Raw genomic sequence first — 15,135 nt, forward strand, 5'->3', positions numbered from 1 at the left:
TTGGTGTCCCAAATTTGGGCGGATGCATTATAAGGTTTTAAAGTAAAAGATGTGTGTGCGGAATGGATAACCCATATTAACCAATTAGTAATTATTGTTCATTGCTCTTGTACATTGTGAAAAACTTTAAAGCAAATGTATTTTGGACCTAAATTTTGTAAACAGTCATTTTTATCCATTAGCAGGTATTGGTGATTCAATCCTGGTGATAGCTAACATAGCCTGGGAGCCCTTACACCCAAATGAAAATTTACTTTTACCTAGAAAATCATAATTTAACCCTTACTTTTTCTTCCTCTCTAATGGCCCAGTACTATGATAGGTGGCCTAAATGACTAATATAAACACAGGAGGTGGAAGGGACAAGCCAAAGACAATGTGTAAAGTAAGAATTTACATAGTGGTGTCTCCCTGGTTTTAAGACTTTGAGGATACTTTAGGCTCCATGCACACTGGTAAAAAAAAAAAATTCTTCTACGGGAGTTTTGTGTTCTGCCTGTAGAAGCAACTCAATGTTATCTTATATGTCCGTGCACATTAGGATGTTTACAGGCATATTTTGAGATCAACGTTTAAGGGCAGGAAAAAAAAAAACCTTCTCATTTGCGTTTCTTATTGGAGCTCACTGGCAGAAAGACCAGTGTGCATGGAGCCTGAGACAAAAGACTACCTGCCTACATACACCAGGACATGCTTCTACTGGAAGAGCTTGTGTATGACATATAGGACCACTGCAGATACTCTTTAAGGTGAAATCCGATCTGTGGGTCCCTAGAACTTTCATTCTCCATGAAGCTAATTTTCCTGACATTATGTTTTAGTATGAAGATGGAATTTTGGAGACATGTCTACAAATGTTAAACAGAAGTTTAAGCTATAAGGAAGATAAGACCCTGGACTGTTCAAGACGATGTGACCCTGCTTATGTGGGTAGAGTGCTCAGCGCAATGGTACGTTTCCATATAATGAAACTAAAGATTTGCTATAAACAATGCTTGAATAGCTCTCAGATGCTGGCATTTTAAAGTTTTAAGTCATAATGGGTCAAATACAACAATTAGGAGATACAGCCAACATCTTTTCATCCTTGGACATTTTCTGACGTTGTGATATCTTCTGACTCTTACCATGCTAGCGATACTCTGCCAGTTTCCTGCTGTGCTACAGTGGTTATCTGTTGCCATTCCCACCATCAGAAAACCAGCTACCCCCCTTATTCAGGAAGGTCAAACAGCACTTAATCAGATCTCTGATCCATTGGAGGGAAGCCCTGATATCATCTCTAATGGCCACAGATGGTGTATACCGGAAGGCTCGCAATAAACCAGGAAGCAGTATTAGAAGACCATCAATGGAACTCGATGTCAGAGTGTATATAAAATATAAAACTCCATATAGTGTGATACTCTATTAATATCCAATTTATTTAAATAGTAGTGCACTTATATTAAAACAGTGAAAATAAGTATGTAAACATGTCAAGATCCAAACCAATCAGTTTCCCTCAAGCAAAATGGCCAATCAGCAATCGCGCATGCACAATAGCGTGTGTACGTGACTCTTCCCTGAGCATTTCTGATCGCCCATTTCTCTTGAGGGAAACTGATGAGTTTGGATCTTGAGATGTCTACATGCTTATTTTCACTCCTTTAATGTAAGTGCACTACGATTTTACTAAATTGGATATTGATACAGTATCACACTATGTGGAGTTTGATATTTTATATGCACTCTGACATCGAGTTCCATTGTAGGTCTTCTGATACTGCTTCCTGGTTTATTGCGAGTCTTCCAGTTTATCTTGGTCTCATCAGACCAAAGGACATAGGTTCCAGTAATCCATATCCTTAGTCTGCTTGTCTTCAGCAAACTGTTTGCAGGCTTTCTTGTGCATCATCTTTAGAAGAGGCTTCCTTCTGGGATGACAGCCATGCAGACCAATTTGATGCAACGTGAGGCGTATGGTCTGAGTACTGACAGGCTGACCCCCCCACCCCTTCAACCTCTGCAGCAATGCTGGCAGCACTCATATGTCTATTTCTTAAAGACAACCTCTGGATATGACACTGAGCACGTTCACTCAACTTCTTTGGTTGACCATGGCGAGGCCTGTTCTGAGTGGAACCTGTCCTGTTAAACTGCTGTATAGTCTTGGCCACCGTGCTGCAGCTCAGTTTCAGGGTCTTGGCAATCTTCTTATAGCCTAGGCCATCTTTACAGTGGTGTGAAAAAGTGTTTGCCCCCTTCCTCATTTCCTGTTCCTTTGCATGTTTGTCACACTTAAGTGTTTCTGAACATCAAACCAATTTAAACAATAGTCAAGGACAACACAAGTAAACACAAAATGCAATTTGTAAATGAAGGTGTTTATTATTAAAGGTGAAAAAAAATCCAAACCATCATGGCCCTGTGTGAAAAAGTGATTGCCCCCCTTGTTAAAACATACTATAACTGTGGTTGTCCACACCTGAGTTCAATTTCTCTAGCCACACCCAGGCCTGATTATTGCCACACCTGTTCACAATCAAGGCATCACTTAAATAGGAGCTGCTTGACACAGTAAGGTCCACCAGAAGATCCTTAAAAGCTACACATCATGCCGAGACCCAAAGAAATTCAGGAACAATTAAGAAAGAAAGTAATTGAGATCTATCAGTCTGGAAAGGGTTATAAAGCCATTTCCAAAGCTTTGGGAATCCAGCGAACCACAGTGAGAGCCATTATCCACAAATGGCGAAGACATGGAACAGTGGTGAACCTTCCCAGGAGTGGCCGGCCGCCCAAAATTACCCCAAGAGCGCAGCGACGACTCATCCAAGAGGTCACAAAAGACCCCACAACAACGTCCAAGGAACTGCAGGCCTCACTTGCCTCAGTTAAGGTCAGCGTTCATGCCTCCACCATCAGGAAAAGACTGGGCAAAAATGGCCTGCATGGCAGAGTTCCAAGGAGAAAACCACTGCTGAGCAAAAAGAACATCAAAGCTCGTCTCAATTTCTCCACAACACATCTTGATGATCCCCAAGACTTTTGGGACAACATTCTGTGGACAGATGAGACAAAAGTGGAACTCTTTGGAAGGTGTGTGTCCAAGTATATCTGGCGTAGAAGGAACACTGCATTTCATAAAAAGAACATTATACCAACAGTAAAATATGGTGGTGGTAGTGTGATGGTCTGGGGCTGTTTTGCTGCTTCAGGACCTGGAAGACTTGCCGTGATAAAAGGAACTATGAATTCTGCTGTCTACCAAGAGATCCTGAAGGAGAATGTCCGACCATCTGTTCGTGTACTCAAGCTGAAACGAACTTGGGTTCTGCAGCAGGACAATGATCCTAAACACACCAGCAAGTCCACCACCAAATGGCTGAAGAAAAACAAAATGAAGACTTTGGAGTGGCCTAGCCAAAGTCCTGACCTGAATCCTATTGAGATGTTGTGGTATGACCTTAAAAAGGCCGTTCATGCTCGAAAACCCTCTAATGTAACTGAATTAGGACAATTCTGCAAAGATGAGTGGGCCAAAATTCCTCCAGGACGCTGTAAAAGCCTCATTGCACGTTATCGCAATCGCTTGGTTGCAGTTGTTGCTGCTAAGGGTGGCCCAACCAGTTATTAGGTTTAGGGGGCAATCACTTTTTCACACAGGGCCATGATGGTTTGGATTTTTTTTCACCTTTAATAAAAACACCTTCATTTACAAATTGCATTTTGTGTTTACTTGTGTTGTCCTTGACTATTGTTTAAATTGGTTTGATGTTCCGAAACACTTAAGTGTGACAAACATGCAAAGGAACAGGAAATGAGGAAGGGGGCAAACACTTTTTCACACCACTGTATGTAGAGCAACAATTCTTTTTTTCAGACCCACAGAGAGTTCTTTGCCATGAAGTGCCATGTTGGACTTCCAGTGACTAGTATGAGAGAGTGACAGCAATAACACCAAATGTAACTCATCTGCTCCCCATTCACACCTGAGACCTTGTAACACTAATGAGTCACATGACACCGGGGGGGGGGGGGGGGTGGCTAATTGGGTCCAATTTGGACATTTTCACTTAGGGGTGTACTCACTTTTGTTGCCAGCGGTTTAGACAATAATGGCTGTGTGTTGAGTTATTTTGAGGGGACAGCAAATTTACACTGTTATACAAGCTGTACACTCACTACTTTACATTGTAGCAAAGTGTCATTTCTTCCGTGTTGTCACATGAAAAGATAATGTGAGGGGTGTACTCACTTTTGTGAAATACTGTATAAATTGCTGTCATTATCTCAGATCAATTAATTAAGAGATTAATTCTTGCCAACGTCTTTTCTCATCACACTGGCTAATTTTTTCAGCTCTCTTGTTTCACTGCTATGGTTAATTACAGATACCAGCTGCAATGACATCTAACTAAGGTCCAGTTCACACTTAGGCAGCACGACTTTCAGCACGACTGCCTCAGGCGACCTGGACACAACCGCTGCCGCGACTTGCAAAACTACTTCTGTATAGAAGTCAATGCAAGTCGCCCCCAAAGTTGTACAAAGACCTTTTTCTAAGTCGGAGCGACTTGTGTCGCTCCGATTAGAATGGTTCCATTGTACAGAACGGGATGCTACTTGTCAGGTGGCTAAGTCGCCTGACAAGTTGTCCCAGTGTGAACCGACTCTGAAGGGCAAAAAATGTAATATACTTGTAGCTTACCACTCCTTAGAATGTACTATAGAGACTTCTTGTCCTAAGGTCACAATGCTCACTCACACAACTGTATCTATGGAGGAGCAGCATGATCACCCTAGACTACTCTTTTGATTTGGACTACACATAAATCTTCCTATCTTATTCTCTTCATCGCTATTGCAACATGGAGAATTTGTAGTCTACACATATTGGGCTGTCTTTAAGATCTGCACATGCCTTCTGCAGATCTTAAACCTCAGATAAGGACTTGAAGTCACTCAGGGTGTAATATGATGATTCTCCCCACCCAACGAACTGGACTGCAAGATGAAAAAACTGTGCCTTAGTAGTCATGTGACCACCGATTTAAAAAAAAAATGTGTTTTAAAAAATGATATTTGGGAAAATGTGCACCATTTCATTTGATTATGTTGGTGCAATTTCTTCCATGATTTAAGTTTACAGGATCAAAATATATTTCAGACATCCAGATTGTTTCTTACCCATTTGCAAACTCAAGTCATCTTTTGGTACCATTGTTGAAACAACACAGTTGGGAATATGCAAATGAAAAATTATCCTGTTAACAGTCCTTGTCAATGGGACTCAATCAGAGCTCCCCTTTCTTTAAGAAAAAAAATAAAATAAATTCTGATTGATTGCCAAGGGAAACAAGTCCAGCAATAATGCGTATTTTAATTTCTCCAGATTCATTGTATCAGTAGAAGTTGCGTCGAACAAGCCTAAATACTATGAAAAATGCTATCAGATTATTATTCTGGGCTACAGGCCCAAAATGTCACCTTGCCAACTCATATGCTTGTCACAGTTGTGTCATTGCCACTTTAGGTCTGTTCACTACAATTGTGCAACTATCAATGCAATGCAACCCAGAAGCACTAAATTACACAGTTTTCGTTTCCAGGCATAAATTAAGTTATAATGCCTTCCTTTTCCAGATAAATAGCTTTGATGATCAGGGTGTTCTGGAAGGAAACTGGGATTTTCGGTTCTCAGGTGGTGTTGATCCTTCGGACTGGAACGGAAGTGTTGAGATCCTTACCATGTGGCGTAAACAAGGATATAAGCCAGTTAAATATGGGCAATGCTGGGTATTCGCTGGAGTCTTATGTACAGGTAACTTACAAACAAAAGTGAGATCTATGAATACATGGCTCAATATGGACATGACATCTTCTCATTGTTAAATGTTCATTTTAATGAAGGCAAACAAAAAAAATGGTAGTATAGAACATCACAGCAATCTGCCAATAGGTTTTTAAAATGTATGTAGAGTGGTTAGTAAAACGTTTCATAGTTCTATTAATTAATAATTTATAAAAAACTGATTTTAGTGCCATATTATATAAATTGGGGTACTATTTAATCCACTGACATCAAAGATGGAACACTTTTCATCCCACTGACAGCATAGATGGGGATTATTCTTTCCCCTAATACCAATGATGGGACACTATTCCTCCTACTAATATCAATGATGGGGCACTATTCCTCTCACTTACACCAATGATGGGGCACTATTTCTTCTACTGATACCAACGATGGGGCACTATTCTTCCAACTAATACCAATTATGGGGCTCTATTCCTCCTGCTACTCCTCACAAGCATTATATAATTTTTTAAACTCCTTCTAACCACCAAGTTTGGGGCATTTTCTACCCTTACTGGCCCTCCTAAAGTAAACTGGCCAATTGCTTAGAAAGTTTGGAGATTTCTGCGATACCAAAACTTCAGCTACACGTGTAGCATGTCCTCAAGCTCTCAATACCTTCAGGAGTGGTCGGCCTTCTCTGACAATCCTCTGTAGCACTGAAAATTATGCATCACCCCCCTGGGCATGTTAAGAGTTCCAGTTGACATTCCCTATAGCTAGTAAGTTGGCCCCCGATTTCTAATACAATACACACTTATACGATAAGCCAATACTGTCTTTTATCTTTTCAAAATTCATTCCTTTATTTGGTATTATAAAGCTGATATAATCTATCACACCTATTTAGTAAGGGCCTAACTTTGCGGGAATCACTCACACACAGAATGTGATGCATTAAAGCATTCTATATCAACCATGAGCAGGCTTTTTAGTACAGAAGATCAACCAGTCCTTGGCACTAGATACAACAGTACAGTGAATAATCAGCCTCAGCATATATCAAAACATATAACTTCAGGTGAAATACAGGACTCTATAAAAACACGTGGTGTGTCTGTTTCAAGATGCACAATAAGGAGGCACTTGAAGAAAGATGGAAGCCATTACTACGCAAATGCCACAAAGTATCCCACTTACAATACACTAAAAAGCACAGACAAGCCTCAAACCTTCTGGCACAAAGTCATTTGGAGTGATGAGACCAAAATTAAGCTTTTTGGCCACAACCATAAACGCTTCATTTGGAGAGGAGTCAACAAGGCTTATGATGAAAGGTACACCATTCCTACTGTGAAACACGGAGGTGGATCGCTGATGTTTTGGGGATGTGTGAGCTACCAAGGCACAACATTGATGGCAAGATGAATGCAGTATGTTATCAAAAAATACTGGAGGAACATTTGCATTCATCAGCGAGGAAGCTGCGCATGGGAAGTACTTGGACATTCCAACATGACAATGATCCAAAACACAAGGACAAGTCGACCTGTCATTGGCTACAGCAGAATAAAGTGAAGGTTCTGAAGTGGCCATCTCAGTCTCCTGACCTCAATATCATTGAGCCACCCTGGGGAGATCTGAAACGAGCAGTTCATGCAAGACAGCCCCAGAATTTCCAGAAACTGGAGGCTTTTTGCCAAAAGAAATGGGCAGCTTTACTATCTGAGAAGATAAAGAGCCTCATCCACAAATACCACAAAAGACTTCAAGCTGTCATTGATGTTAAAGGGGTCAATACATGGTATTAAGAACTGGGGTATGTAAACTTTTGATCAGGGTCATTTGGGTAGTTTTTGTTGTCATTATGATTTAAAAAGAGTAAACACAGTTGATTGATAATAAATGGCTTCAGCCAAACACTAACCATGAGTGAAAGAAAAGTTTTTCTGTTATCATTCATAGTCTCTAAAAAATGGCCAAGAAATTTAAAATTTTGCCAGGATATGTAAACTTATGAGCACAACTTTATATAAGAGTAATAGTCTTAACCCTTCAGATTCTTTGATAAATCAACATTTATATTTTCTCTTATAATGTCATGGTGAAAACTCATTGTTGCTGTGAAGTATTTTCCAGTTCCCAGCCAAGTAGGCCTTCTTCTGCCAGGCACGTAGTTAAAGAGGAACTGCAGTCTGCTCACATAATTTGTACTAAAAACATTTTTGCCATTCTGAAGCTTCCCTCCAACCACTTTGCATATTATTTTATATATACTGTGATTCTGTACTTGCCAAATATGCTGCAGAAATCTCCCTCCACGGAGTATGGCTGCATCCATTTTAACTGTGGGCAGCTGAAGCTACTGCCTGTTCACTTCCTGAATTTACACAGACACACGGAGACACACTTCCAGCTCTGCAGCTCGCATTGTCCCTCTTATGACTCACCCCGCCCCCCCCGCCCTCCTGGCAAACTCTCACGAGAGTGAGAGAGAGCTGTGCATGATGTCATAAGCCTAGGCTTTTTACCAGACAAGAAACAGGAAGTGGGCTGTATAAGGTATTTACTGGCAGAAAAAAATGTTTTACTATCCAAAATTAAAACAACAAGGGCAAGAAGATTTAATAGATGCAAAGATGAAAAAATGACTGAAGTTCTGTTTTAAGGGTTTGATCTGTATATCTTGATACAAGTTTGACATGTAACTTTCTCTCACAATTTCCAGCACTCCGAAGTGTGGGGATCCCAACCAGAGTGGTTACAAACTTCGTTTCAGCTCATGACAAGGATTCAAATTTGAGTATTGACAGCATATACAGCAGATCTGGCAGATCGATGGGTAAAGACAGTCTGTGGTATGATATTGTTCTTTTTATGTTTGGTAACATTAGATTGTAATAAACTGCATAAAGCACTGCTTATATCTAAGGCAATTTAACTGCCTCAATACAGGGCACTTACATCCCCTTCCTGCCCAGGACATTTTTCAGCTTTTAGCAATGTCACACTTTGAAGGACAATTGCACGGTCATGCTACAATGTAACCATGTGAAATTGTTATCATTTTCTTCACACAAATAGAGCTTTCTTTTGGTGGTATTTAAGCACTCCTGGGTTTTTTATTTTTTCCTATAAAAAAAAAAAAGACCAAAAATTTAAAATAAAAGTTTCTTAGTTTCTGTCAATAAATTTTGTAAATAAGTAATTTTCTTCTTCACTGATGAGGAGGCATGAATATCCCACACTTATGGGCACTGATAGGTGGCACTAATGAGCACTGATAGGCGGCACTGATGGGAGGTGCTGGTAGGCACTAGGCACAGATAGGCGGCACTGGTGGGCACAGATAGGCAGCACTGGTGGGCACATATAGACGGCACAGCTAGGTGGTACTGATGGATGGCACTGATGGGCACTAATGGGCATTCATGGGTGGCATTTATGGGCAGCAGTGATTGGGCACAGATTGGTGGCAATTGTGGGCACTGGTTGGCACTGATTGCTGGCAGTGGTGGGCAATACTGCTGGCACTGGTGGGCATTTAATTGTAATCAGGGCACTGATGATCAGTGCCCTGATTACATACCTAGCTGTTCCCTGTGAGGAAATGCTGCTGATCGGCTCTCCTCTCCTCACACTTTGTCAGTGTAAGGCAAGGAGTGCCAATTACCGGCATCTCCGCGTTTACATGTGACCGGCTGTGATTGGACACAGCTGATAACATGGTTAAAGAGCTGCGGCCAAGGCTCTTTACACAGATGGGTGTTACGCCATGTTCTAGCAACACGTCACGGCCCTGATCGCTGTGCTGTGTGGCCCCAGGGTTTCGCAAGAGTGGTCGTTCTGGGAGGCCGTCATATGACGTCCACCCAGAACGGGAGCTGCACTGCCCAGCCGTCATTATTTTCTCATTTTCATTAGCATAACATATCCTCACTTCCTGCCCTGTTTCTAATAGTTTTACCAATCTGGAAGTAAAGGAAAATCTGCAAAAGCAGCACATAGAGAATTAAAAAAATGTGACAGTAGTTCTAGCTTTCCCATACAGTACTAAAGAAAAGCATTAACATTTCTGTACTGCACTAACCTCTGTTCACCAGAGCTCCTGGTGGAGATGGGTTTTGCTGCGTGGTACTACCGGTCCTCAGGATCGTTCCATGAGGAGGTGAGCAAACTGGGGTGCAGAAGCAGATATAGTTGGTAGGAATGAAGCAGAAGCGTAGTCAGTAAACCAGCCAAAGGTTAGTAACAAGTGGTCACAGGTTGGAATCAAGCAGAAGCATAGTTATGGAACAAGCCAAAGGTAGGTAACGAGTGATAGCAGAGACACACATGGCAGCAGGAATGACAAGAGTAAGATATTGGCTGGAGACAGCACAATAATCTAACAAACAGGAAATGCAAAGGCATGGCTTAAAGTGTTACTAAACACAGGGCCCTGCATTCACTATATCCGGTCTGCCATAGTACACAGAAAACAGAAATGCACCTATTTTAGTAAATATAACCTGCTAAATAGGCTGATTTTAGCTTTAGAACATGTTCTATTTCTAGGTCAGTCAGAATTTTCGAAAAAAAAAGTCTGATTATGCATACACACGATTGGAATATATGATGAAAAACTTCCGTCTGACTTTTTCTGTCGGACATTCAGGTCATGTGTACGCGGCATTTGACCCAGGTCCTGACCAGGGCCAGATTAAGAACATCATGGGCCTGGTGCTGAGGATTTTGGTGGGGCCTTTTATAAACAATAAAAAAATAAAAATGCAAACTATTTTTTGTTATAACAAATTAAATTAAAGAGAGAGAGGGAGGATGAGAGAGAGAGAGAGAAAGGGGATGAAAAAGGTGTGAGGGGTAAGGGATGGAGGATGAGAGAGAAAGGGGGGATGAGAGAAAGAGGATGCACATGAGCATGTGTGGGAATGACATCAACGCAGCCTGGCCAAGGCAAGTGACCGAAGGCACAGAACCTAGAAGGAAGATTGGGTGAAGATGGAAGATGCCCGGGCCACGTCGGATTGATCACAGCACAGCACTGGAGGGCTCAGTCTGACAATTTAAGTGTACCCTAATGTGCTAATATGCTGTGCATACTTGTACATTATGGCATAACCTACCCCAGGGCCTCTAAAAAGTAGTAATGTTAGAAAAGTTTATTACCGCTTTAATATCACTGGAGCCTCTCATGGGGCCCCCTACTGACCTAAGTAGCTGACATCCCCTATGTTCCTCTATATATCACAATAGTAATTACAAAATTAAATAAGTACTAATAATGGGGCAGAACAAATATGAGGACTGTGAGATTTCCTCTAGTTGAACTAACAAAAGTGAGCCCATTCTAGAGCTGGTAACATTGAGGATATTCAGTATAATTTTATGGATGGTATAAAAGTGGGAAGTTTGTGCAGGTGAGGGAGAGGAATGTGGAGGGTCTAACAGTGGGCACTATGTACATGAGAGGAGTGCAGAGGGTATGGCAGAAGGCACTATGTACAGGAGAGGAGTGTGAACGGTATGACAGTGGGCAGTATGCACAGCATAGAAGTGTAGAGGGTATGACATTGGGCACTATGTATAAGAGAATAGTGTGGCGGGTATGACAGTGAGCAATATGTACAGGAGTGCGGAGGGTATGACAGTGGGCACTATGTACAGGAGAGAAGTGTGGAGAGTAGGACAGTAAGCAGTAATTATAGGAGAGGAGTGTGGAGGGAGAGTATGACGGTGGGCACTATATAGGAGAGGAGTATGGAGGGTATGATAGTGAGTAGTATGCACAGGAGAGGAGTGTGGAGGGTATGACAGTGGGCACTATGTATAGGAGAGAAGTGTGGAGGGTATGACAGTGGGCACTATGTACAGGAGAGAAGTGTGGAGGGTATGACAGTGAGCACTATGTATAGGAGAGGAGTATGGAGGGTATGACAGTGGGCACTATGTATAGGAGAGAATTGTTGGAGGTATGACAGTGGGCACTATGTATAGGAGAGAAGTATGGAGGGTATGACAGTGAGTAGTATGTACAGGAGAGGAGTGTGGAGGGTATGACGGTGAGCACTATGTATAGGAGAGGAGTGTGGAGGATATGACGGTGAGCACTATGTATAGGAGAGGAGTGTGGAGGGTATGACAGTGGGCACTATGTACAGGAGAGAAGTGTATGACAGTGGGCACTATGTACAGGAGAGGAGTGTGTAGGATATGACAGCGGGCATTATGTACAGGAGAGAAGTGTGGAGGGTATGACAGTGAGCAGTATGTACAGAAGAGAAGTGTGGAGAGTATGACAGTGGGCACTATGTATAGAAGTGAGGAGAGTATGACAGTGGGCACTATGTATAGGAGAGGAGGATGAAGTAATCTGGGAAGGAAAAATGTAAAGGTTTGTGGAAGGATGTTTAGGGCCTGCGTAGTGGTTAAGCGGGTATACATGGATTGAAATTACATCAATTAAGCAGAGACCAGCCATAGCCGATCTATGTATGGGCTAGCTGGTTTTACACAAGTCAACCTACTAACCAACTTCAGTACAACCAGCCTGTCAGGTTTTCCCCAAAACAACCAGTGCTGCCAGCTATAGTTAGCAACACTAATCATTGTATTCACTGGCAGAACACAATAACACTCCGGGAGTGATTGCCCCATTCACAGGTTAGCAGGTTAGAGGGTGTGTGGGGACAGGCTGGGGAGAGATACTAGTCAGTCCCTGGGTAGGCACTGGTTAGTATCAGAGCCAGATACACACAGGTTACATATGCCACGATCGTTAGAGCGAGAGTAATAATTCTAGCACTAGACCTCCTCTGTAACTCTAAACATGTAACATGTAAATAAATGTAAAACATCGCTTAGTACACAGCAAAAAGTCTTGCTAACTTTAGTGTTTTTTTTTTTTATGAATGAAACAGTTTCTTTCCAAAAAAAAGTTTGAAAAATTGCTGCGCAAATATCGTGTAGCATAAAAAGTTGCAAAGACCACCATTTTATTCCATAGGGTGTCTGCTAAAACAATGTATAATGCTTGAGGGTTCTGAGTAATTTTCTAGCATAAAAAATTATGATTTTTACATGTAGGAGAGAAGTCTTAGAATGGGCCTGGGTGGCAAGGGGTTAATTATCATAAGTAATATACAAATAATTATTATAAGCTCTGTGAGTTCATCCTCTCGGTCTGCTGCAGAGTGTTCCAGCTTGTATTTATACTGCCGCTCTGTATGTAGCTTCTGACAGGCTGCGCAAGCAGCCCTGTATTTCCAGGAAACCATGGATGATAGCAGCCCCATATTTTAATCAGTGCTGGAGTGGGTCTTTAGCTACCTACCCCCCAAATGTGGGGTCTCTGTGAAGTCAATCTTTTATTTTATTTTTATTTTTTTGGGCGAATGGGCCTATCTTGAGAAAGGGGCCTGGAGCTGCAGCTCCAATAGCCCCTATGTTAATCTGGCCCTGGTCCTGACAGTAGGAGTCACACTGGTCTAAAGTTAGTGGGCATCTAGGTTGTAGCTTTCCTAAGCTCTGAATGTTATTAGTTTCAACATTTGTAAGAGCCGGTTCACACTGCGGGCGATGCGAGGCGAGGTGACACGACTCGCCTCGCTCTCGCAAGTCGCCCCCGTTCTGTACAATGGAACCGTTCTGAGAGGAGCGACTCGAGTCGCTCCGACTCAGAAAAAAGGTTCCTGTACTACTTTTGGGCGACCTCGGGGCGACTTGCATTGACTTCTATACAGAAGTCATTTGCAAGTCGCCGCTGAGGCCGCGGCAGGTCGCGGCGAGGCAAGTCGGAGTCGCCTCGCCTCGCCTGCAGTGTGAACCGGCCCTAAGGCCGCGTACACACGCGGGGACTGTTCGCCCAACTTTGTCCGCTGAACAGTGTTTCGGCGGACAGTCCGCTCGTGTGTGGGCTTTCAGCGGACAGTTTCAGCGAACAGTCTGCTGAACAAAGTTTTTCGGAATTTCCGAAAAACTGTCCGCTGAAACTTTGTTTGAGCGGACAGTCCCCTCGTGTGTAGGCTTGTTCGTCAAACTAAGTTCCGCGCATGCTCAGAAAGGATTTACACGCCGAAGTTTGCATTGCAGTGTATAGGACGTCGTTTTCTAGTCCCGTCGTACGTGCCGTTCACGTCATCGCGCACGGTTTCAGCGGACTGTTCGTTCGTCGTGTGTGGGCAAGTCCGTCCATGCTAATTTTGAGCGGACTGTCCGCTGAAACTGTTTGACGAACAAGGTTGAGCGAACAGTCCCCGCGTGTGTACGCGGCCTTAGGCTTCCCCTTAGCTCAGAACATATTTTGCTTATGCCTGGTGATGGGGGGTGTACTCCAGTAGACAGAGTAATATAATATGACTTACAAATAATTATTTCACCTAGGCAAATCACTGAGAGATTAATTGCCAGTGATGTGGGCTGGGGATCAAGTTACATATTAAGGGAGCCCTTCCGAAAGGATCTTTGCCTCCCAGACTTTGTCTAGATAGGAGATGCACTGTAAGTAGTCTTTTTTGCTGCTCAGGCCTGCTGCCAGGGTAGAGTTAATCAACTTTAGAATCCAGCCCCAGAGAATGGCAAATGGGCTTATAGTACGGTCTAAAAGGTGGGATGAGAACTTAGCAGTTCCTTAGGAAGTCATTGCTACAACCACTCAGCTTTACACCAGAAAGAATACAAGCCTTTATGTAAAAGTCCCACAACTTCTGTCAGGATTCCGAAGCAGAAGAAAAAATGAATGTTCTACTTTGTGAACATTTCTTCATGCATTGACATTGTTTAGTAGCGCTGACTCAGAAAAACAATTTAAGCCCTGTGTTTTATTGCAAAAAGAATGCAGTAGAACAGGTTGGCAATGACACATCCTGCTCACATGTTAGGCACCAGTTGGCAAAAGATGAGGTATTTACTTACTATCCTATCTTACACTAACAAGCAGGGAAGTGTCCCAATACAACCCCCATATAGTCTCACCAAATGCTACAGTATGTAGTGTGAGGCTTCAGATGATTGAATTTAAATTGAATGGATTTTTAGGGCCGGTTCACACTGCAGGCGATGCGAGGCGACACCGACTTGCCTCGCCGCGACCTGCCACGACCTCAGCGGCAACTTGCAGATGACTTCTGTATAGAAGTCAATGCAAGTCGCCCCGAGGTCGCCCAGAAGTAGTACAGGAACCTTTTTTCTGAGTCGGAGCGACTCGAGTCGCTCCTCTCAGAACGGTTCCATTGTACAGAACGGGGGCGACTTGTCACACTGCGGCGAGGCGAGTCGTGTCGCCTCGCATCGCCCGCAGTGTGAACCGGCCCTTAGTCTAAGTCTAAGTTTATAAAAAAAAAAAATTAAAATTA

The 15,135-nt window shown here is 42.7% G+C and overlaps 1 protein-coding gene across 1 annotated transcript in view; it reads left to right on the plus strand.

Annotated features, from left to right (window-relative positions):
* LOC143935366 (protein-glutamine gamma-glutamyltransferase E-like) overlaps positions 1 to 15,135 on the plus strand; it is a 55,501-nt gene that overhangs the window by 14,601 nt on the left and 25,765 nt on the right. Inside the window, exons 5-7 of the mRNA XM_077459187.1 lie at positions 822 to 950; positions 5,629 to 5,806; positions 8,511 to 8,640. Of these exons, the coding sequence (XP_077315313.1) occupies positions 822 to 950; positions 5,629 to 5,806; positions 8,511 to 8,640 (437 nt within the window). The remainder of the gene's footprint in view (positions 1 to 821; positions 951 to 5,628; positions 5,807 to 8,510; positions 8,641 to 15,135) is intronic.

Source organism: Lithobates pipiens, unplaced genomic scaffold (assembly GCF_037356315.1).
Source record: "Lithobates pipiens isolate NorthernLeopardFrog02 unplaced genomic scaffold, aLitPip1_a1.2 Scaffold_28, whole genome shotgun sequence".
Classification (NCBI taxonomy): domain Eukaryota; kingdom Metazoa; phylum Chordata; class Amphibia; order Anura; family Ranidae; genus Lithobates; species Lithobates pipiens.